At 41.2% G+C, this 24304-nt stretch overlaps 1 protein-coding gene across 2 annotated transcripts; it reads right to left on the reverse strand.

Annotated features, from left to right (window-relative positions):
- Positions 1 to 328: 328 nt before the first annotated feature.
- Positions 329 to 24089, reverse strand: LOC117569255 (netrin receptor unc-5). 2 transcript variants are annotated; one of them, XM_034250328.2, is made up of 10 exons: positions 23167 to 24089; positions 13446 to 14391; positions 11924 to 12208; positions 11677 to 11847; positions 8956 to 9009; positions 7245 to 7559; positions 4211 to 4339; positions 3925 to 4129; positions 2976 to 3049; positions 329 to 2909 (listed from the first exon to the last, which is right to left on the reverse strand). In XM_034250328.2, the coding sequence occupies exons 2-10, from the start codon at positions 14107 to 14109 to the stop codon at positions 1585 to 1587; spliced, it is 3222 nt and encodes a 1073-aa protein (XP_034106219.1). In that variant the 5' UTR covers positions 14110 to 14391; positions 23167 to 24089; the 3' UTR covers positions 329 to 1584. The 2 variants fall into 2 exon arrangements, with proteins under 2 accessions (XP_034106219.1, XP_051860670.1); XM_052004710.1 differs by lacking the exon at positions 8956 to 9009.
- Positions 24090 to 24304: the final 215 nt, after the last annotated feature.

Consider the following 24304-nt stretch of genomic DNA (forward strand, 5'->3'; position numbering starts at 1 on the left):
AGATAACGCTTAGGTCCAATCAATAGTTTATTTTTGAATAAAATTTATTGGCGCCAATAGATTATCGATAATTTCTATTTATCGCATGAACCAAATCAAAGTGGCAACGCCACCCGCAAAGCAGCGCCATCTATTGTTCAACGTATGTTAGCCAGTCTTTACTAAGGCCAGTTCGGTTGATGTCTCGGCTTATACTTAGCTTGGACAATTTACCAAGCGCATTGTTCAACACTAAAAACGTTAGGTTTGAACTGAGCTAATTCAAATATTTTAGTTTGAATATATATTTAAAATAAAATAGTAAATACTTGTTTATGTTTTTACAGTAAGTAACGTCTTTATTCATTTTTATTTTCCATTGTGTTGTCATTTACTTAAATCATATATAAATACATAAGAACTACAGCAGTTAAAAAAATCGTTTATCTGTATCTCAAACAAAACATTTGCACAGTTTTCGGAACTGTGTCAATTCAGTTAGTTCATGAAGAATATTGCATGTTGCACGTTGCAAGTGTTGCATTTATGGCTAAATTCTATTCATATTTATAGTGTAATTAGTTTTTGTAGTTGTTTAACTTGGTTATTTGTTTTGCTATTATTCGATGAAATATTCATGGTTGATGTTGTTGTTTGTTGGATTAACGATTTAAACGACAGTTTATTGACTTATGAACTAAAGACAAATACAAAGATTATCACTTGAGTATGTCTAACAAGCTACTCGGTTGTTGTTGTTTTGTTTTTTGTTTTTCATGAAACTACCAACTAAATTCATAGACTATGTATGCGTTGTATTTATATGCGTTATATGTGTGTGTGTGAGTGTGTAGGTATAATCTAATGTTTATCATTCAGTTATATAGTTCGTGTGTATAGTTGTAGACTAAATCATGTCATTCCTGGTTAATCGGCTATAACTAGAGTCGGTTGAGAAACTCAACAATTTGGCAAACAGTTTGCAACTTCTTGACGCACATATAGACACAGGCTATATGTGTGCTTGAGCTTATCGGGGATCGGTTGGTTCTCTACAAATACAATATACAATACTCGTTCATACATAATATGTATATATAATATATATAACTATATATGGTATATATAAATATTTTAGTTTGTGTGTAATACTAGAATTTGAGTGTTTAAAACTATAAGTTTGCTAAGCCACATACATAACTTTTAACTCTAGAGTACGCGTTCTTTACCTTATATCTGTAGTATCAAAAATGCATGGCACCCATGGGGAACAGAGTTCGTTTGAGCAGTTGTAGTAGTAGTAGTCGAAGTCGAAGTCGTAGTACTTCACATCGTACTCACTACTCGCTACATCTAACTTATCTCTCTCTTTCTTGCTATGTAACTAGTACAATCTATCAACTAATGTGTCTATATAATGTCTACATCTAAACTTTGATTACATAATCATATTTTTTGAATTCTTTGCTTCAATTCGTTTCATTTCGATGCAATTTCGATTACATTTCTTTCGTTTTTTAGTGATTTTTTTTTCAAATAAAAGGCAACTCATGAACATTTTCGGTTTTGTTGTTGTTTCGCTTATAATTCGTGGTGTTTATCGCTCTATATCCAGAGCGGTCCAATTGTCTCCACAATGATGTCCAGCACATCCTGACGTCCCATCTCCTTGAGCGTCAACAGCAGAGCCATAATGGTGTTGGCATGCGAAATGGACGTGGAACTGTTACCGTTACCGTTGCTGCAATTGTTGGCCCGACACTCCCACAGATTGAGGATCTGCTCGGTGGGCGAGGGTTTGGTGGCAAAGTATGCAATATACCGATCGGTGCTAAGTTTCTTCGCCAACAGCCGCCAATCGCGCTCATCGGCACGCGGCGGATCGAGGGCCGCGCATATCAGACGCTTTGTGGCATGTGGCAGCTGGACAAAGTCCAGCACACAGCTCTCGTTCACATAGTTGCCCTGTCGATCAATCGAAATCGTCGTATTCGTCGTCGAGGCCAACTCCTCCGCTGAACCTCCCAGCGGCTGTGAGGGAATGCTAAACGTATAAAAGTCCAGATCATCGCCCTGGCCAAAGTCAACCCACAGAGCATGTTGATCCCGCTGCCGCACACTGAACTCACAGTGCAATATGGAATTGTTGCTCAGGATGTGCTGATAGGGAATCGCATGTTCGTAGGGCGCTGCATCGGCGTCGGTGGAACGCACGCGTATGTTCAAATTGCGACTGTTGAGCACAAAGGCAAAGACTTCACTTTCACCGAGGTAACTGCCACCCAATTTGCACTCCACATTCGCACAAATATCCTTGCTGTTGGGGAAATCCTTGACCACATAGATGCGTAGACTGCAGTTGGCGCTGCTTGGCGGCGTGTGCTGACTGAAGGCGAGCAGCTTCATCTTGATCGCCGGCTGCTGAATACGCGGCTCAGCGACCACCGCAAAGTGTCCCAGCTGCTCGGTCATGATGTAAACATGCGTCGGCTCCAGTTGCACAAACATCGGAGTATTGATAGTCTCCTCGCCCACAGACACCGCGCGTCTCCAGCTCACATTGAGATCGTCGTGCTCGCTATCCGCATGATAGATGTGCACATGCCACTGCTCTGGGGACAACAGACTGTGCGGTATCTTCAGTATCACGGGTTTCACAAAGCTGTAGTTGCGCGGGGCACAGTGCACCACGCTGCTGCACAGAATGGAGCTCTCGGTGGCACAGGCAATGCGACTGCACTCGTCGCTCAGCAGCATCAGCGACACGTGCTTCTTCAGATGCTTGCCAATGGCCAGTTCGGGCACAAAGAGAAGTAGTTCGCCTCCATAGAGTCGCAGTTGTCCGCCACTGCTGCCCAGCAGCTCGTAGCTTGTACTCTTCGAGGTATTCAGTATCGAGAGCTTGGCATTCATATCGAAAGTTGAGTTGGCTGTGGGCGGGAGGAAGTACTTTAGTTAAAGAGGCATTCGATTTTGAGGTGTGGGGTTCTACTTACAGGTGTCAGCTGTGGAGGAGTCGCCTGTGTCCGACAGGTAATCCCCGCTGAGATCGTCAATGGGATTTGTATAGCTGCAGAAGAGAGTGAAATGAATTAACAACTGAAGGCATAGCGAAGAGTAAATACCCTAACCTATTTAAGGCAACTTAACACTTTTGGAAAAAAAAGGTATTTTTCTTCGAGAAAACATTTCATTTTATCGTTAAATATATTCGAATATATTATTTCGATATTTTTCAAATTTAAGTTCATCAAAATATTTGGATAAAGAATCAAGTTTTCTTCAATATACTTGCATTCTAATTAAGTAATCCAAGTTAACTCAAATTTACGCAGATGAAACTAGTTATATATAAGTAAATTTATATTTTGCATTGAATTGTCTTTTTTTAAATTTCTTCTTCTAATTGATTATTAGATTTTAAATAAATTCTGTATGCTTTTTTATACTTTTATGCTGACTATTTATTTGCTGTTAATAATCTGTGCTTTCTATCTAAGTTTTCTTTGCCAGCTAGAAAATTGTAAGTATTTAGAACAAAATTCAAAAAGCTTCATATTCTTCAAGTGTAACCAGGATAATTAAGAACCTAAGAAGGCTGCAAGGACAAACCAAAAACAACTTGAATTCATTAGCTGATACAATTTTAGCAAATTTTGAAAATTTTTTAAAAATCGTTGTGTATTGCATGTAGTAAAGATTACTTTAAGGAATATAAAACTAATTTAGAAGAATAAATAAAAATTGTTTAACTTATAGCCACAGTCCCGATACTTTTTGCCCACTTTAATTCAATTAAACAGTGAAATCTTTGCTTTCTTCAAGGTGTTACACACTTCAAAACAAAAGTGTTTTACCCTCTTCCAGGCTATTAAGTTACCCTACAAGTCCTTACGTAATTTCATAAATCGATTAAGGAATCTTGTTTGGGTAACTGCAACTTACTTGGCCGACAGATTGGGCACATCGTAATGATGTTCGGTAACTCCGCCACAACCGACTCCGACTCCCATGCCCATGCCAACGATGTGCTCGCCAGGTAAATAACGATGTCCGGGATTGACATAATCGTATCCCAAATTGGCGGCCTCGATGTGCATGCGCATCTCCTTCTTGTCGACAACGCCGGGCATGTAATCCGCATCCATAACTGCAAACGAGTACGAAAAAGATACGCGATTCAAATTGGCGTGCTTGTTGTGCGGAATCGTCTCGGTTTCCTTCGACTTACCTGAACGTGCCATGTTATAGTGCGGATTGGCGCGAATGCCGCGTCGGGCACAGCAGATGAGGGCCGCTCCAAAGGCAAAGCAAACAGCCGTGATGAAGGCCAGACCCAAGTACAGTGTCCAATCGAAGTCTGCAAAGAAGAAGAGGGAAAGAAGGCGAAGCGGGGATGATAAGTAAAACTGCTGATTTTTGGTTTTTAATATACACTTTCAGAGCGGAGAGCTCCCTCGTCCTCTGTCAACTGCCTGCCTGCATGCCAATCTCAATCTTTGTCTTTTGTATTAAACAGAAAAAAAGAAGGAAAAAAGCCGTTGAAGATGGAGAAAAGTTGTTCATGCCGCTGCGTAAATTGTGCACCCCCATTTTTCTTGAACGCTGATGATGGCCATGCAAAAATTTCGCATCCCACACACACAGATTGTGAAGCGTTGAGTCAACCAAATGAAAACCAGAACCAAAAACCAAAAACCAATGCGAAGCGAACCAAATGCGGTCGCATCCTCGCATCCCGAAAGTTGTGTTGCCATCAATCCAAAGCAGCCATGCGTATCCGTATCCACTGTTGCTCCCGCTTGGATCAGCTCTCTTTATATGTCTGTATTTAATGTTTTATGTTTGTATGCTCATCCCCCAACTCTCACTGTCTCCATCTCCCCTTTCTCCTGTCCATTCCCATTACCCCGAGAGTCAGACTCTCAGTCCGGCGTCTATTTCGCATTATTGTTCGCTGTCGTCGCCCCCCGTCGCGTCGCTCTCCCCCTCACCATAGTCGCCCCTTGGTCGAAGTAGCGCCATTGTTGCGCTGCCTTGTTTCCGTTGCTGTGATTGTTGTCGTCATTGTTGGTGGCGCTGGCGGTGACTGGTTGGCGCTGTGCCGGGACTGCGACCGAGCAAAAAGGAATCACTGCAGCGCAAGGAATTACGAACGAATACGAATACAAATACAAATACGAATATAAGAGAGTATATGTGTATATTATGATTATTACACACAGACAAACACTGTGAACGACGCATTATACAATGTATGAAATGAGCAATTATATTCGCTGTAAATCAACGACAGTGATGCTGCCGCTTCTTCTGTTTCTGCTTCTGCTTCTACTTCTGCATCGGCAACATCCTTCTCAGCGCATCCCTTCTACTAAAATTCAAAACTTGAGACTCTTTCTTCTTGCGCTTTCGTTTTTCATTTCTGCATTTTGCATGCTGACTTTTTTTCCCTATTCCTATACCAGACTCCTGTGTGGGACATCAAAAGCGTATTTGTCATGCTAAGAGATTACCAGTGGGGGAGAATACCAAACTACCAAAAGTACCGAACAGTGAACATCGAGCACCGACCGACTGACTGAGCCACCCACCACAATAGCCGCATAATAAAGCCTTAGACTCGGCTTCAACAGTTGCTTGCCCCCGGGGGATATTAGCCCCGGGGCAATTGGAGCTGATGCTGGAGCCGGAGCCGGATTGGGAACCGGAAACGAGGTGAATGTAATAAAATGGCAAGGATATAAGCCAAAGGCTCAAGTCAAAAAACCAACAAAGTGTCACTCTTCATTCGCAGAAACTTTTCAACTGCAATCAAATAACGACAAAAAATGTAACCCGAAAAAAATCCAGTATGTGAGCGCTATAGGTTCGACTAGGAAATACCCTAGGAATAGGCATACAATACTCTGAATAAAGTTGAATATGGGAAAGGTTATATACTTCATCTAAATCACACAGAGAGAAAAATTTAGATTGAAAAGTAGTTTGCTAATCTTGATATTGTAGTATTTGGATCTTGATCTAAGAATTCAGATTTTAGAATTTCCTGGTTTAATTATGACATTCAATATTTTCTTATTGATTTTGGCACGATTTTTTTTTCATTGTACTTAAAAAGTATCAAATTATTCAATGGTTTACTTCTATCATAAGTAACCAATAAAAATTCAATTTGTGAATAAATTGAAACAAGTTTCAGTGTTACAAATGCCAAAAAGTATACAGCCAACACCCCTTTTTATGTACTCTGTAAGTGTGACATCAAAAATTGAAATGAAATCTGATATCCTTGTGGTTTAATGTATCCCACATGCAAAACTTGGAGTGTCTATCACTTTTAATCTCCAAGTGTCATGCACTCTAAAGCGCAGACAGACAGACAGCCGGCAGGACTTTTGACTTTCATTTGTGTGACACTTTTTTTGTGGGCTATCAATAAAGATACAAATCTACTACTGAAACACCCGCTGCCGCTTGAGTAGAGGGTATAATTAAGTGCGAATGGTGGGCAAAATGCCAAGTTGATCCTTTCAATTACGCACTGTGACAGTCATATAATTGATCCCAATGGACCGCAATCGTTCACCCTCAAACTATGTTTGATTTGGGTTCCAATCGCCCACGCACTTTGCTATTTCTACCCTGTTTTTGGCAAATTGAACTGAGAGTTGGAGTTGCTTTGCAGACGCCGCAGACGAGTCCAAAGAATAACAATAACACGTAAAAAGCTTCAAAGTGCTTGTCAGTCAGTCAGCATGGGGGGAAAAAGAGGAAAAGTGGTTCAGCTGTCGTCACTTGCCTAATTATCTGGCAAAGCACATAAACATTGGCCAAACTCACGCTTAATTCTTAATCTCGATTGGGGGCTGCGATTGATTTGCGACCCTTTCGGCGTTGAGAGTTGTTGGCCAACCAAACAAGTGCTGAACGAGTGGCCTGGTCTCTTGATTTATTTTACCATTTTTATGTCGAGAGTTTGGGGTTCGAGTTAAGAGCCGGGAAGGGCAACGGATATGCACAAACAAAATGCACTTGGTTAATTTTCCATTGTGACAATCAGAGCTGAGTGCTCGGCATTGTGACTGTGTGTGTGTGGTCGGTTGTGTTCTGTCTGTGACTGCGACTGTCGTGCCCACTGTGATTGTTATTGTTGTCTAACTGTCTACTTTGTTGCTGACTGACTGCCTGAACGGAGTGGCAGACAGGACAGACAGGACAGGAGAGACAGACCGACTTTCTGCCGTTGTCATAAGCACACTTACCATCCTTGCCAATCTGACACTGCTCTCCACGGCATTCGGCCGTTTGTATGTCTTTTCCGGCGCACAATGATTTGCCATATCCTGGACCATCAGCATCTCCGTTGTTGTTGTTGCTAGTATCGCTGCTCGTGGCGCCATCGCTGCTACTTCCCAGACTGCTTAGGGCTGCGGCGCCCACACCTCCAGGCAGCAGCTCGCCGGCTTCATCTGCCACATCGTTGTTGCCAGTGGCATGTGTCAGGCATTTTCTGCGACGCACTTGTATGCATTCCGCGGAACAGATGCTCCATTCGCTCCACGAGGACCAGCGTGCAACTACAACAAGAACAAGAACAATAAGAAGAAAGGCAGTTTAGAAATCAAAAGTCATATTAACATGATTTAGCACACATTCCCGACAGCGGCATGCCCAAATGCCATTTATCACAAACAGCGCAGCCAGAAGGAGACGCGTCCCGGAATGGGATTTGTAGGGAATATATTCCTGCCATACGTGCGTGCCTGCATGTGGCATACAACACACACCAGAGATTGAGTCGCTACTAGGGCGGTCTAGCATTACATTTTATAGCATTGCTTTGGCTAATAGATGCGTCGCAATTATGGCACCTTTCGAACGCTGAACGCTGAATGAATGGAGGCTACGCAATATTTATGGCCATCGAGGGCCCGCAAATGAGCCTATTTTCCCCATGGGCGAGAGCAATCCACTCAAATGTGCTCATCATATTTAACAGAGAGGCGCTTCCCCCAAACTCAGCTGTTGTCTGCTCTTCTACTCTATCTCTCTTGTATCTCTCTTGTATGTTGTGTGAGTAAAAGTGATTGTCATTTTAATGCTTTTCTATTTTCGCATTTTGCTTCATTTATTTCAATTTTTGCCCAGTTTTTTTCACTTTGCTTTGTTTGTTGTACAGGAGGGGGAAAGGAAAGTCCGAAAACTAAACAAAAAGCGCAAATTGTGCATGTTGTTGGCTAAAAAGATGTATGCCTAGGCTCGCATATAGTATAACATCGGCATTTGCCACTTCCTGTTTTTGTTCGAGCAGCCCAAAAACCACCCCCAAGTCGCCAGTCGACGACGTCTTCGGCGTCGTCGTTGCCCCATCATCACTTGGCTACACACACACACACTCGCACACTCGCACACACATTCGTTCGCATTCCTTGTAATATGAAAAAGGGACGCATCCTGTTGCCTTGCGAAGGGTCGTCGCCAGACTGTTGCATGAATCAGACAGCGTAAATCGTGGTAAGTGATTTTTAAGTTGCTGTTCGCAGTCAACAATGACGTCACCAAGCTAGCATACTCTCCAACTCTCTGTCGACTGCCCCAAAAACTAAGTAACAGACTCGAGCTTAACAGCTTTGAATACATGAATAACTCCATGGTCCGCTGGAGCAGGATATGATGCCGTCGCTGCTGTCGTTGCTGATGATGTTACGGCCTTCGGCTCAGTTTAACACAATTGTTTATTGAATTGTAAAGCGCAACCCCACACCGAGCGAGCGACCCATCCAACTAACAATTTCAGGCTTTGGCTCGTTAAGCATTCAACTTTAACGGCTGCCAAACAATGCCATATTGAACACTACTCGTATACTTGATAAATCTACCACCCCCCAACCCCGTTTTGGCCATTCCTCCCCTTTTGTCTTTTTTCGAATTTTTGAATGAGATGCACATTGTCAGGCGTTTGAATCAACTTACTGCGCTTACTCGACGAAATGTCAAATCCATCAGCGCTCACAATTTGAGTGTCCTCTGTTGTTGTCAGCATCAGGCAGTAGTCAGCAGGCAGCATCAGCGTAATCACAGGCGTCGTTGTGGGCGTTGCAGCAGCAGCAGCAGAAGCAGCAGCATCGAGGTAAATTCAAGGCAGTCGGAGTAGATGAAGCACCATAAGGTTGACACCGTTCCATGGGGATGAAAAGTCATAAGATGTAGATTGAACGTCACAACAGCGACAGCAACAACAAAAAAGAAAGAAAGAAGAGAAAAAAAAGCGAAACCGAAGCGAAATTTAAAATTAATTTTATGACACACTTTTCATAGAAAAAAGCAGCAGCAGCAGCAGCAGAGTACCGCGACCTCCTCCCTCATTCCCCACTCTACAATGCCACCCACTTGAAGTGTATTGCTATTGCTTCTTCAACAGCATCTCCCCCAACCGTCAGCATCGCCCCCCTCGTGTCTTTTTCATCCATGCTGCTACCGGGATGTCTGTCAACAATTGCTCATTGCTGTGCCCGCTGTGAGCCTGCGTGTGTATAAGTGTGTACGTGTATACGCGTGTGTGTGTGTGTGTGCGAGCACTACAATACAATGTGCAATACAATAAATTTACATGAATAAAAGTGAAGAGTCTCAAACACATGCCGCCCGTGCGTCTGTCAAAAAGAGCGCCCCATCGACCAGCCAACCAACCAACCAACGAACCAAGCGACCGTCCTTCTGTCTGTCCATTCGCCTGTGCATCCCAATCCCAATTCCAATTCTTCAATCTCTTCCCATTCCGGTGCCCAAAACTGCGTCCCTGCCCTTGCTCCGCCTCAATGCTTTTGTCACCATTTAGTCAGTGCCTGTGACTGTGACTCTCTGACTCTCTCTCTGGTATGCCGCCAGCAGACGCCCCCGGGGTTCCTTTCCCTCTCCTCCACTTCCCCAACAGCAAGTCCAATCTATCCATCTCTACGAACGAGTCTATATATGTATATACTATATTGTATATATCGTACATGTGGAGATATCTGTCGTCGCGTTTCAAAGGCACCATCAGCCACAAGAGCAGCCGCAGTCGAATGCGTGTTTTAAATGAAATACTCAGCGCTCACTCAAAAATGTATTACACTCCGCTTTCAAAATGCGGCATTACGACTTTATCGTGCGTAATGCCCGACTATTTCGAGTCCATGTAAAATGTAATAGACTTTTCTAATGGCTTGTGTAAGCGAATGTTGGGAACATACTGATAAAAGCCAATTGGCTATTGCATTCGGAGATAAAATGAAAAGTCTCTTTGTGCACTTAGTGCTTTCTATCACTACGCTTGGATATTATACATTCACTTTTTAATCAAATTCTTTGTTAACTTTAACAACTTTCTGTCTATATCTTATACACATCAGGAAAGTCATAAATGAATTGTTGCTTTGTCCTTTTCTATCTTCCGATTTAGTTAAATTGATCACTAATAGGTAAATCAAATACTTAAATGAAGAATTTGGGGGTCAAAACTTTAAATAAGCAATTCTCTATTTAAGAAAGTTGTAGATCAAAACGAGATTGCTTTGAGAATTTTATTTTGTAGAACGAATTGTAAATTTCAAAGAATTCTACTATACTCCCTTCTACAATCTGCTCCTAAAATATATGCCCCAAGGACTATTTCTATACACTAATATTAATAACTTGCCCTACACAATCCTGATTTAACTATGAAGTGGCTTGGGTATACTATAAATAACATTCTTATACTTCTTTAACTATTAACTATTATTAGGAAAGCACATAGAAATAATTACTAACCCAAGTAAGCAGCCAAAGTCATTCAATTCTAATATTAGTTGTAGAACTTTTCTTTTTCAACTATGTTATATACTTTTTTAACTTTCTTAACTCCCACATGATTTTATATTTCCTACAACCCAATTTTGTATTTAAGACTGACTGCAGTGACTCAAAAAGCAAAAGAGTTATTCCATTAAAATTAGGTAATCGTAGTTATCTTTAAAACCCATTCCCTTCACTAATTATCAATGGTCTTCACTACTGCCCCAATTACCATAAACTTACTTCCCCCATAATTATCAAATCAACAACTGTCTATCGACCATATTTTCCTTATTGCTCCACAACTTTAGTAGTTACTACCTGACAGTTAGTGTATGTATATAGCGACCTGCTATATTTTCTGTGCTACGCTTTTGTTCCTTTTTTTTTATTTTGGAGCGCCCCTTGAACTTTTGCGGCACATTGCTTTGTATTGGCCTCTGTTTTGCTGTCGCAGCTCTGCAGAGCAGTAAAGCAGTAAAGCAACAAAGCAGCAAAGCAGTTTCTCGTTGCCTGGTGTGAAAAATGTGCGTCGTTTTCAACAAATCCGGCAGAGAGTGTCGGAGGTGGAAGGGAGGAGGTTGAGGGAGTTGGAAACTGGGGTCACAGGGACGCAGGTGGCGCCGTTCCCACAGGCAACACTCAACATAGGGGGGACATTTAAATTGACAATTTTGTTGTTGGCACTTCAATTACGGTCACACTTTAAAGTTGCCAAAAACGCAAAGTGGGCGACGCCCTCGAAATGCGGAGGGTGAAGGATGGAGGGTGGAGGACAACGCCCACATTGCCAGAAGCGCCCACAAATGCCGCACAGTGCACACAATTTGTGGGTAGCCACAACCACAACCACTAGGAAAAAAGAAGCGTTTCACATACCTGGACAGGCGGCACAGTCGGCGGACTTCTGGATCTGGGGACCAGCACATTGGGCGCCACCATTCAAGGGCATCGGATTGGTGCAGGTGCGCGTTCGCTTGCGTCCCTGACTCGGTTTTCCACTGCACTTGCACTCACGCCACGGACTCCAGGCGCTCCAGCCGCCATTCACTGCAAGAGGGGAGAAGTGTTTGTGTGTGAGTGGGCAACACTCGTGTGTGTAGACCACAAAAATTCGTGTACTGACCATAGACAATGAGCACAGCCGAGTCGGAGACGCGTTTGCCAGCAATATTCTCCGCACTGCAGCTATAGTTGGCCATATGCTGCAGCGCAACCTGGCGAAAGGTGAGACTGCTGCCGGCCACAGTGATGCCTGGCTCGCCTGGCTCGACACCGATGACTGCATTGTTCTTGTGCCAGCTGAGCTTCGGTTCCGGAAAACCGCCGGGCGGCTCGCAATGCAGTTCCGCCCGGCTGCCCAGCTCGAGGCGCAGCGATGTGGGCGACTGACCAAAGGACTTGCGAATGTCTACAGAGGGGTGGAAAAAACGAAAGAGAGAGAGAGAAAAAATGCGACATATTCATAAATAAGTTTATTCGCTACACAGAAAGAAAAATCAACATACAATCAATAATTCTAAACTCTGCCTATAACACAAAATCTTTATCATCGCATTCATATTTACTCAAAAATCTTAACTTGCTTTTATTATTTAATTTGATTAACTCATTTGTTTTTCTTGGAAAGCGAAATTCGACATATTGCTATTCACATTTGATCTAAGAGCAATGAATAATCAACGAAGCTCCCCAAAATTCATAAATCAATTTGTTTGAGCTTGAAATTGTACGATCTGAACTCAATTTCTGATTTTGTTTTCTTTGTTGAATTTTTTATAATTGTTTGTTGGTCTTTATCATGCTAGTTGGGCCTGTTTATTTGTGTTCCTTGCCAAGCGAATTTAGTAATTCTATCAATAACATGAAAAAGCCCGATATAAGCACAATTAATACAAATCAAGAAAGCCACAAAGCTAATAAAGAATCCTGTTTGTTCGGGATAATTTACGATATAAGATAATTTTTAATAAATAAATAAATAATGGAATATTCACTTTAACTTATATATGGAAATCAATTTTAATCTGTTTCTGACACTATAAATTAATTTCTTTTCTGGAATGTTATTCAAAATGTTAGCTTATAGCTAAATTAAATTATATTATTTGCCTAATACAGTTTCCATTTTAACTGATTGTCTAACTTGTTTTCTTTGCATAAGAACCAATAATAATTCTCCACTTTAATATGATTGCTGATAGATTAAATATAAAATTGAGATTTGTTTGTATAATTTAATATTTTCTATATTCGATTTTTGACTTTATACAAAAACTTTAAACGAAGTCTGTAAACTAAATGATTTAATCAATGTTTAGCTACGCAAAAACCTTTCACTTAAATATATATAAGAAAATATATCATTCTGTTTTTTACTTTAAAATATTATTATATTAGCTTGAATATTCTACTTTAACTTATTTGCAGAAATCAATTCTATTTGTTCTTGCCGAGGGAAGTAAGATTTGCTTACTTAATTATTTCACTTCCAAATTCTATGTTATTCTCGAAACAGAATTTCGCCTAAAATTTGAACTTTAAAATATAAGTTAAAGAATTTCCTGGTTCTGCCTGAATGCAGTTAATGAATTTTTTCGCAGTGTACCGCGTCCCTACACTTCCCTCGCCCCTTGTGGTATACTCACATGCTATGTGCACCGTGGCAGCCTGACTCTTGACCACGCCGCGCGACGACCACGCCTGGCACTCGCACTTGAAGGGCCCCTTGCCAAAGTACTCATCGACGAGATCGCGATGTATGGTGGCAGTCACCTCCTCCATGTGAACACCGGTATGCGGATCCACGTGCTTGTCGTGCGTCGATGGCGGTGGCTGTGAACTGCCGCTGCATTTAAAGTGCAGCTGCAACGCATGCGACGCCTTGCACTTGAGCACCGCCGGTCGATTCTTCACCACAAACACGCTCTCCGGTTCACTGAGGAAGATCGGCAACGTGTTGCTCGCCTCGGCTGCACTCAGTTTGCCGCCATTGAACTCCTCAAGCAAGGTCCCAGCTCCAGCTACTCCCGCTGCTGCTGCTGCGCCGCCGGATGCGCTGCCAGCTGATTTGTTATCCTCGCCACTGAGTGCGGCATCGAGATTAGTTCGATGCGGTGATGCACTCTCCTCGGTGACCTGTGTGTCGATGACGTCGACATCCTCTATGGAGGCGGACATGCTGCCATAATCAATGCCAAGTGGCAGCTCCCGACAGCCGGCTAATGTTAGCCATATTAGCTGTAGGCTCACTAAAACTACAATCACATTTCCGGCTTTATTAATCACCGATGACAATGACGTCGACGTCATGCTTCGTTGTTCTTTTTGTTGCTGTTGCTGTTGTTGCTGTTGCTCTTCTCTTGACTCGTCGTTTATAATTCGTTGTCAGTGTGTGTTGAGTGTGTTTGTTTTTTTATCACTGCAAAGCACGTCGTTGTTTTTGTCTTGTCCTGCGTTCCTCTTCGTTTCCTGTACACCAACAACTGCACCTGCTGCTGCTGCTGCTGCTGAGAATGTTGCTGCGACTATTGCTGTTGCTGTTGTGTGCTGGCATTAGCTGCAGATGGATTACGTTGATGTCACAACGACGATCTGTAAAGTCAGATAAGAAATACATTTAAATGGCTTTTACCGGCACTTCACTTGCAATTGCATTCCACACGAGCACTTCAAATACTCGAATTGCCTCAAGCCAAGCTGCTGGCATGCAATTTGCACGCCACTTGGCAAAACCACAAGAGTGGAGACACTACTAAAAGTGTCCATGAATGGACTAAAGTGTTTATATCTTCAAAGGAACACTCCAACTAACAAACACACACACACACACACACACACACGCACAGAGAGTAACAAAGAGACATAAGCACATAAACCACAAGTTTGTTCATTAATAATCATTATGCCCAACATTGAATTATGTGCCGTCAATGCGACTTATTAATCACCTGCCACTGAGACAGCACAATTTATATACAAAATACTACGTATTTTCAACAAGTAGCTCAGCTCAGCGACAGTTTCGAGTGCTATTTTATTTAAGTATTTAAATTACAAGACAAATTAATTTATTGAAGCTCAGTTTAAAAGGTAATTGCATAGTGTTGAAGTATTTGTCTGTGTCATCAGCATTTGACAAATGAAGTTATTTCAACTCAGCTAAAGGCAGATTAGAATACAATTGTATTTAAATATTTATTATTATAAGACAATTTAATATATTTAATAAATTTAAGCACTGCTTAAAGCAACTTCAAATTCAAGTCAATAACTTTGTTATTATTATTTTCTAAAGCATAGCCAAAGATACTTTATAAAGAAATTTTGTGTTAATTAAGGGCTTTACTTTGTTATTAGAGTTTGAGAAATGTATTTATTTAATTACAATTTATTGGCAACTCATTTGATGATGCCACATTTCTCTAGATCACCAAAGTAAATAAATTAATGTAATTTGAAATGTCTTTACAGAAATCAGTAGTGTTTGCCAACATTGGAAAGCATTTAATGCAATTCATAAATCATAATGACATAATTTATAACGGCAATCTACTTATAGACATCTCATAGTGATTTTGACTTTAAAATGGATATAACTAATACGTTATAAGTATTCTCCTTCTTTTACCAACGAAAAAAAAAGTCAGACAGACAAAGAAAATGCATTTTTAATGGGCTCGGAAAAACCATCTTGCATTCTATTCTTACAACATCAAAAAGAAAACAAAATCTTAAAAAAATCTCAATTGGTAGTTCACTGAACTGTCATACTTAAAAAAAAAGCATGCTCTTTGAGAGTTGGAAACCCAATCCGAAAAACATTTTCATCAAAAATTTAATTCTTTTTTACATCTACCTAATGAATAGCGCACTAAATTTTAATATCATCACTCAAAGCATATGATGGCCACACAATTTTGTTTTGTGATGCTTTTCGATTACATTTTGATGGAGTCAAGTCTTGTCATCAATCAGTTGATTTTGTTTGAGGCGAAAGTTGAATCGATATGCCTTGAGGCCAAGAGCCTTGCTTGCGTTATGTGTAGGGCAACCGACAATAGGCCACAAGTTACAAAATGTGTTCTTATTAGTTATGCAAGTCATGTGTCAAGTTCTACGAATCGCTGCTACCTAATCGAAATATTAATAACAGCTATGAGTGCGGGTGTGAGTGTGAGTGCGAGTGCGAGTACTCAGAGTAGAGGAGTATGAATACGAGACGGTACTCGTACGATGGCATGACCACCTCTTCTACAATCTCCGATAGGCAGGACGTGCCTTGGTGGGAACTCTGCCTTTTGTCTACAGACTTTCAGTGTCGTTTATCGTGTCGTTTGTCTTTTGTCTTATGTCTCTTAAATGTTATTAGTTGTGGAGTTGTGTGTGTGTGTTGGCCCAAACCATTAAAATGTCCAACAGAACTCTCTACTATGAATTGTTTTGTACCTGCGACGCAGAGTTTATGCGTTTACCTATGTAATTATGTATTAATCATGCATAAGCTTAAACTCCACTTCAACCCGTTCCCATTTGATACGATTCCCAGTCGCATTTTTAATGACACGACGACGATGATGACGACGACGACAGCTATTAAAAGGCGCATAAGTTAAAAGCCGATATGTAAATGTTGCGGAAATGCTCAATGTACGAGTGTATGTGAAATGTGATTATGATTAGCCCATCATCATCATCATTCACATCATCGTGAACATCGTCGTGGGCTAGCATGCTCCACACACAGGCTATAAAATATCGGGTAATCAGAAATTAAAAGGAAATAATAATGCTCGTATATATTTGATAGGCGGCTTCGACTCTTTCCGCTCTTTCTCTATCTTGTCTCTATCATATCATCGCCATCGACATCGTCATCGTCATCCTCATCGCCATCGTCGTCGTCATCCTCGTGTTCGTCGTCACGACTGTCATTTCTTTTGCTTTAAGCGCCTTTTATGCGTAATTCAATTGGATTTACAGGGTGCTTGTGGACACTTGAGTGTCTGTCAATATTCTTCTTCCAGCTAGCTAAGCGAGTGTGTGTCCCCCTTCTCCCCTTCTCTTGTAACTGACCAGATAATAATAGTATTCCCTATGGTAATGCACACATACTCAGCGTTTTGTTGTTTGTGTGCATTCAATTATAGCTGTGGATATTGAAGTTTCGTTTTGTTTTCGATTTGTCTAGACCATTGTTTGACGAACGCTCTGGTCCAGCACATAAGCGCATTCATCGCCTGTATGCATTGTATCTATCATATTTGCTAGGCTGCTTAACGAAATTACATTTTCTGTTGCCCTGAGGTATGGCAAGCAGCAGCCTCCAAATCGATATGTTAACAGCACAAATCTCTGCTCCAAACTACAATTCGGATAGTAAATCGAAGTCGCATTTGTAATTAATATGTGAGAGCGAACAAAAGCGAAACACAGCAACTACCAGCAACTATAAACAACTAAATCCTTTGTCTAAGCTCAGCTGAGTGTAATATTTTGATAGCTCACTGCACTGTTTGTGTGTGTGTGTTAGTGTGCTTGTGTTAGATAATTCTAGCAAAATAATTATCATCCAATTTGCTGTGCTTAATAAGATACAAATGTAATTAAAGAGTAATATGAAACTTAATTATACACGTTATGCGGAAGGGAAGAAGGATGTACTTAAAGAGCGTCAATGTATGTTATGTATTAAATGAGCAAAAGTATTCCGCTTAAAGTAGAGCTCCGTCTGCCCGTCTGTCCGCACCTAAAAATAACTATATCTCGAAAACTATTGGAGCTAGAGCTGCTAAAATTGGTAACATTTTTTAAAGGAATTCAAATTACAATTTCACAACTTTTGTTTTATTAAATATGATTCGAAACTTGACTTTCCATACTATCTATTTGGATTGGGATAGAAGGGTTTTATACCGTTATGTATACGTTATGTAGATAGATCTATTCTTTCGTCTTTATTTGGCAATACTTGTTAAATCGATATACCAAATATACATTTTGACATACTTTAGTATTTTTCGGGTTTATTTATTTATTTATTGAGAACAGGTAGCGGGTATCTCACAGTCAAGCATACTCTACCACGAGCATACTCTACTGTAGCTTTCTTCCCAACTTCATTTAGTAATTTATTACATTATATATCCCAAAGTCAATTACAATACATGTTCTCAAATTCTAATAAAACTAGATCTCCTTAATTTGGCAATAATGTTGACATTCAAAAGTGTATTCACATTCTCAAACTTCACTCATTTAATTGTCGATTTCAAGTGTCTCTCTGTCGAGCTTACTCACATTATTTTCGCATGTGCCTCAACCTGAAAGTTGTGTGCAACATCCTTGCCAAATTTGTGTATCAGCTTCCCACAGCAATTTCCACGTAATGATGAAATTTATGACAATTATAATGGCATATATCAGACACAAAATGGCTATTAAAATTGTCGGCAGGCGCGTATTGTGAGAAGATTAATCAAAATGTGGCACAGACTCGTTAAATTCGAGATTCGCAGCACGCAGTTGTCCGATGACGTTATCAGTTTGTACATTTTTTTGTGTGCGTTGGTTCCATGCACATTTTAAATAGATTTTTAATGAAGTGAAGTAGGCCAAATGGATTGTGTAAAGCGCTTATCAGCGGCATTTCATTGTGTGCACTTTGTAATCGAATGGATTTTATTTATTGGAAGCCAAAGACATACACACGCATACACAAAAAAAAGAGAGAAAGAAAAAAGAACTTTGCATTGATTTTGGCACGCCAAGTCATGAAGGCGGAGAAGTGAACTGAACTGACAGACAAGTGAGAGACAGACGAGTGCTTTAGATTTATAGTCAGATACGAAAGAGGGAGATTGCGTGAGCATATAATCATCTTATATTGTATGGAATATGGAACTCTCTCTCTGGTGGTGGAGGAGGAGGAGGATGCTAAAGTTCCGCCTGAACTTTTGATGATTTCTCAACTTTGGCGGAGGAGTGCGACTGCTTCCTAGCATGAATGAATGAATGAATGAAAGATTGCGTGGGATAATCTGCGTCGCATTCAATTTAATTTCACAACTATTGCGGCTGCCACCGACGCTGCATCTAAAGCTGAAGCTGACGCCGAAGCCCTTCCTGTGTGCCACAAAGAACTTTCAAAACTTCACTGACGACAGATGAGAGGACAGAACAGAAAGACAGACAGACAACTAGAGACAGAGGGACAGAGCTATGTTATATATGTGTGCTCAGACAATGCGAGTACTACAAGCAGAAAACAAGTGAGCATTCTATAAAATAATTGATGACTGACTGACTCAGACCCCAGCAATAATTTTTATGCCTCTGGAGCACACACACACACACTTGAGTATACTACACACTAAAATCAAATGCCACTCGAAATTCAGCGGCAGTTACTACGCGACTGCCTGAAGATGAAGCAGAGAAACTGAAGCTGAAACTGAAGTGTATCTGGCAGATGCCGCTGCTTCAATTGCGTGTGACTTTTGTGCTCTGAGTGTGCGTGTGCATGTGTGTGTGTGTGTGTCAGAGTGTGTGTAGTTATGTTGTACAATCTCTGAACATCTGTAGCACAAATGAAATCTTCAGAACTCAAGGGACCGTGCTGCTTGGCAATGTTCTTGCCTCCGATTCTGCTTCTAGTTACTGATGGTTACTGTGGCAATCGCTGCCGCATGTGGAATTCACATGTTGCGCATTTTGCCCACACACTCGCACACACACACACTCGTACACTTTAACTCTCTAAAGTATATTATAGAGCCAAGGCAGAGGCAACAATGCCTTGCTGCTGTTTGCTTTTTGCTTTTTGCTTTTTTCGGGCCAACGCTGGCTTGTCTTGTAATCAAACAATTAAAGATGATTTTAATTAATCTATTTATAAGCGACGACGTGCACATTCACTTGGAAACCCGCCCTCCGTTTCAGCCTTCATAACTGCTCAAAAATTTATTCGACAGCCAGTTGAAGGGAGGCATCGAGAGGGGGAGGAGGATAAACTGAATGGGATGGCAAGCTGTGAGTTCCATGAGAGATAGAGGCATTAGACATGACGACAACAACAACAACAACAGCAGTAACGAAAGCAAACACAACAAACATCTTTAAATTAATTAAGCGTAATTGTTGTTGAATTAGAAACAAAAGTTTCAGCCATGAATTATGCTCGATTGCGCTGTGACGTCCCGTATCTGTTGTTACATGCAATCGTACATTGCGAACGCGTGTAGCTACAAGATACAAAGATACAACACAATAGATTAAACACACTCACTGAAAGAGACAGACGTAGAGAGCGAGATGCAAAGAGCGAACATATGCATGCAATAAGCAAATTATTTATTATGCCATCAGTTAAATAAGTGGCACAAACCCACAAAGAACTGAACATCTGATGACTCTTATCATTTGTATCTCATTAGAGAGAACTTCTTTCAATCTATCGTATGTAGCTCAAAGTTTCAGCTGCTGCTGGTCAGCAGCAGTTGTTGTTCGCAAACTTATTTGGCACACACACACACTCACACACAATAATTTATGATGATGCCCAGCAACAACAAGTAACAAATCGATGGCAACCAACTGATGATGATACCACACACACACACTCTCAGTGGCAATGTCAGGCTGTCGCTGAACACTGGCCAACACAGAAACAGAAGAAGTAGTAGTAAAAGTAAAATAACTTTCTACCCTTACTTAATACGCTTACCTCGAACAGATAATGCATGAAAGTTATCTAGCATATCAACGTTGCATTCTAATGCCCATTTTCTAAGCCAACAATTTATGATGGTTCCTCTAGGTGTTCCCCTATCAGCTACCTACTTTTCTGAATTCATTTCTTTTTGTTACGCATATCGATGATCGACATCTAATCCAATGTTAAGTCGCAGCCTATGAACCCAAATGCCCCGCTTCGTTGTTGTTTCTTCGCCTAGGTAAGAGTATTATGCTCTCTGTCAACGTCTCAGTCCCCAGAATATTTTCGGGCTCGTCTTACTTGTAACATGCGTTTCTGGTCTTTGGTCTTTCAAGTTGTTCTCAAATGACAATTAATCACCGCAGGAGTCAAAGATGTTCGATGCTCCTACAATCCCATTCCTTTCCATCTTTTCCCATTCCCATTCCCTTTCGCTTTCCGAAATTCCCATTCTCAATTCTCATCCCTCTTCCCGTTCCCATGGATATTGTGTGTTCGTTCGGATTCGAGTTCGAGGTATGCTGACACTGTCCTGAAACCAAACCCTTGTTTGCTAGAACGCTAGAAACAACAGCTGTAATCTAGTAGGGAGGAGAGCCAGCCATACACTCTATACAACCCCTAAAATTATGACTAGCCGCCGCCTCTCCTCTCGAGTCTCCATACATGTTCTTGTATTATTGTTATTACTCTGTGTGTGAGAACGTATGACAGGAACTTCGACTTGGAAAGGGTAACAGCTCGCGTAAATTGTTAAAAAAAAAAGAAGTGAAATGAAAGCCAAATATCAAAAAAGTGTGAGTATTACTCGTTCAAATCATTACCATGCATTTGTCAAGGCCTGAGAATTATTTTGAATGTCGCTGCTGGTTCTGTCAGCTTGTCTGTCCGTCCGTCCGTCCGTCCGTCTGTCTGTCAGTCAGTCCGCCTGACTGCCACTTTTGAAAGGGGATCATTATATGCCAATTGGCGATTGTTTGTTTCCCACTCGTTACATACGAGGGTCGCTAAATTAATACCCGCTTCTTCTCTTCTTGACCAAATTGCAATTACTTAAAATGGGATCATTGATTTCTGATCTAATGTTACACAATTTTAATGGACTTTTAAGTAAATTAATCGATTGATGTAGCGGCTCAATTTACATTCTGTCCAATTTAAATCATTTTTAATTGCTGCAAATTAGTGACACAATATTTTTGTTGGTTGACAATTCAATTACAACTTAAGAGTGAATTTTGGATGAAAGAAATGCACATTTGAAGTGAAATTCAATCTCACAAAACAAATAACATTAGCAATGTACAATCATGAAATTCAATCTCATGTTGGAAGCTGTAAATAAATAACTTTTCATCAAATAAACTAGATTGTAATTTAATCTTTCTATTCTGCTAAATAGACCGTAACAGACTTTAACTTGCGTTACTTAATCGTTGACATATTTTCACAAATCCCTCAATTATCTCACTTTTTAAAATTCCATCAACCAAATAGTTTTCTCATATCCAAATTTATAATTTTTCAACAAATTGGTATCCCACTGATTGTTGTTTTTGGTGTCGCATTTTCGATTTTATGGCTCGAAGTTAATGGTCACCATTTTTGGGGGCCTCATGTCAAGGTGATTCATTCATTCAGAACGTTTATTAATAGAGTGTGTTTTGTGTGTGTGTGTGGTTAGAGATAGCAAAAGTGTTGAACTGATAAGTTTGTAGTAACCCTCGCATTTGGGGGGTTGTTTAATTGCAGTACGCATTTGAATTTGAATTTGAATAACGGTTACATGTTCAAATTATAACAGTAATTGCGCGAACGTCGCCTCGTTTGTGGCATGTTCCATACTCTTGTTGTTGTTGCATCTCTTTATCAATGCATTAAGTGCCACCGACGCAGTCGCTCTCATTTATGAGGGCTCCCTCTCACCCTCCTCAGCCCAATCCACCCCAAAACTCAAATGCAATCGTGCCGCGCGCTGACAAGAAAAACAAAAATATACAAAACACAAAATACGAAATACACATGCAGCACCGAAATCGTAAAATAAAACAAAAAATAAATAAAAATGGAAATACACGATGGCGTTCAAAAAGGGCACGCTTTTCATAATAAACATTAGCGGGCGACATGCAGTCATTCAGTCGCTCATTCAGTCAGTCATTCGCTCAGTCTGTCGCATCGGAGTTGACCCCGCCATGCCCCTGCATCGTCTCCTGTTCGCTGTGGTCTTTAGGTCTCGGTCTCTCGCGCCTCCTTGGTCTCATGGTTCGCTGGCGTCCGCTTGTTTGTTTGTTTGTGAATTGGTCGTCTTTAGTTACACTTGAATACGTTTTGTATGTCCAACTGTCCGCTATGCGAATGTGTGTGTGTGTCTCTATGTGGTAGTTACTCTTCCCACTTGCACACTTTTCACACACACACATGCACACACGCTTTGCACTCCACTTCACCTACTTTGGCTGCACTTTGCAGTGCGCTTAAAATAGAATTGCATACTTAGCGGCGCAGGAAGCGACCACTGTCAACGCTTTTGCTAAGTTCCCTTTTGTCTTTGGTCACAAATGTCCACCCAAAGAGTGTGTGAGAGTGAGCGAGAGGGAGATAAAGAGTGAGTGTGTCTTATTATAGTGGTAAGCAAGGCGGCAGCTACTTACGCGTTGGCGTTATTTGTTCTTGTTGTCTGCTGCACTGCGGCAACGTTGCTCGAAGACAGGGACAGAGACTGAGCGCCTTCTTATGAGTAAACATGTATCCAGTTACAGCCTTGTATACTCCTTCGTATCCTTTTTAAGCCTGCCAGCAGTCTCTGTGTGTGTGAGTGTATGTGTTTAGGGCATCTGTAACCTTATCGCTATTCAGTTGAGTCTCAGTTTTTTTTGTGTTGTTGTTGCTGCTGTTTTGTTTGCACTGCGTCCTGCACGTCAATATTTCATAGTTGCTGCCAGCTGCATGTGTATTTGTGTGGATGTGGATGTGTGTGTGTGTGCGCGTATATTCATTTATTCATTAAATTGAACACTTCACATAATGTTGCCTGTGGTGCCGCAGTGCACGCAAGCAAGCAGACATACACATACATATACACATACACGCACACGCACACCGTTTCAAATATCCTGCTGGTGCTCTTGGCTCCACTCACAATATCAACAACATCATAACATCATCACTTCTCAGCATCGCAGCATTGCGGCATTGTTATTGTTATTGTTATTGCTAGCTGTTGTTGTTGTTGTTAGGTTCTTATTGTTGTTTTTTGCTGTCGGCAGCAAAACATTCGAAGCACTCAAACAAAACACACAGTCACAATCACGGGCACTCACTTGAGTGTAGCTTACAAAACTTCCCGCATAAAACACACACTTTTGATCTCGCTCGAACGTGCGATCTTTCGTTCAATGTGTTTGCCGAATATTATTCGTTTGGCGCGATAAAATTCGCCATTAACCGTTTTTCGTTTTCGATGCAGTTGCGCGACACGACGACGATTGCGCGATACGTGCGATTACGTTGACGTTACGAATTGAAATGAATTCACTCTCTCTCAGGCTGCTCACTTGTGGCACCGCTTACTGCCTGCTGCCTGCTGCCTGCTGCTCACAGCCACCACATAGCGATATACTCACGACACGCTCTCTCACGCGCGCTCACTGGCGCTCGCTCTCTCACTTCAGTTGGCTTTACGTAGAGCGCCCTCTCTCAGCTCAGTTGTGAAGTTGGCGCAGGCAAACGGCAAAAGGCAACAACAGCAGCGGCAATTGGCAGCATCCCCAGTAGCAATAGAGGAGAGCA

The sequence above is a fragment of the Drosophila albomicans genome, chromosome 3 (genome assembly GCF_009650485.2).
Source record: "Drosophila albomicans strain 15112-1751.03 chromosome 3, ASM965048v2, whole genome shotgun sequence".
Lineage (NCBI taxonomy): Eukaryota > Metazoa > Arthropoda > Insecta > Diptera > Drosophilidae > Drosophila > Drosophila albomicans.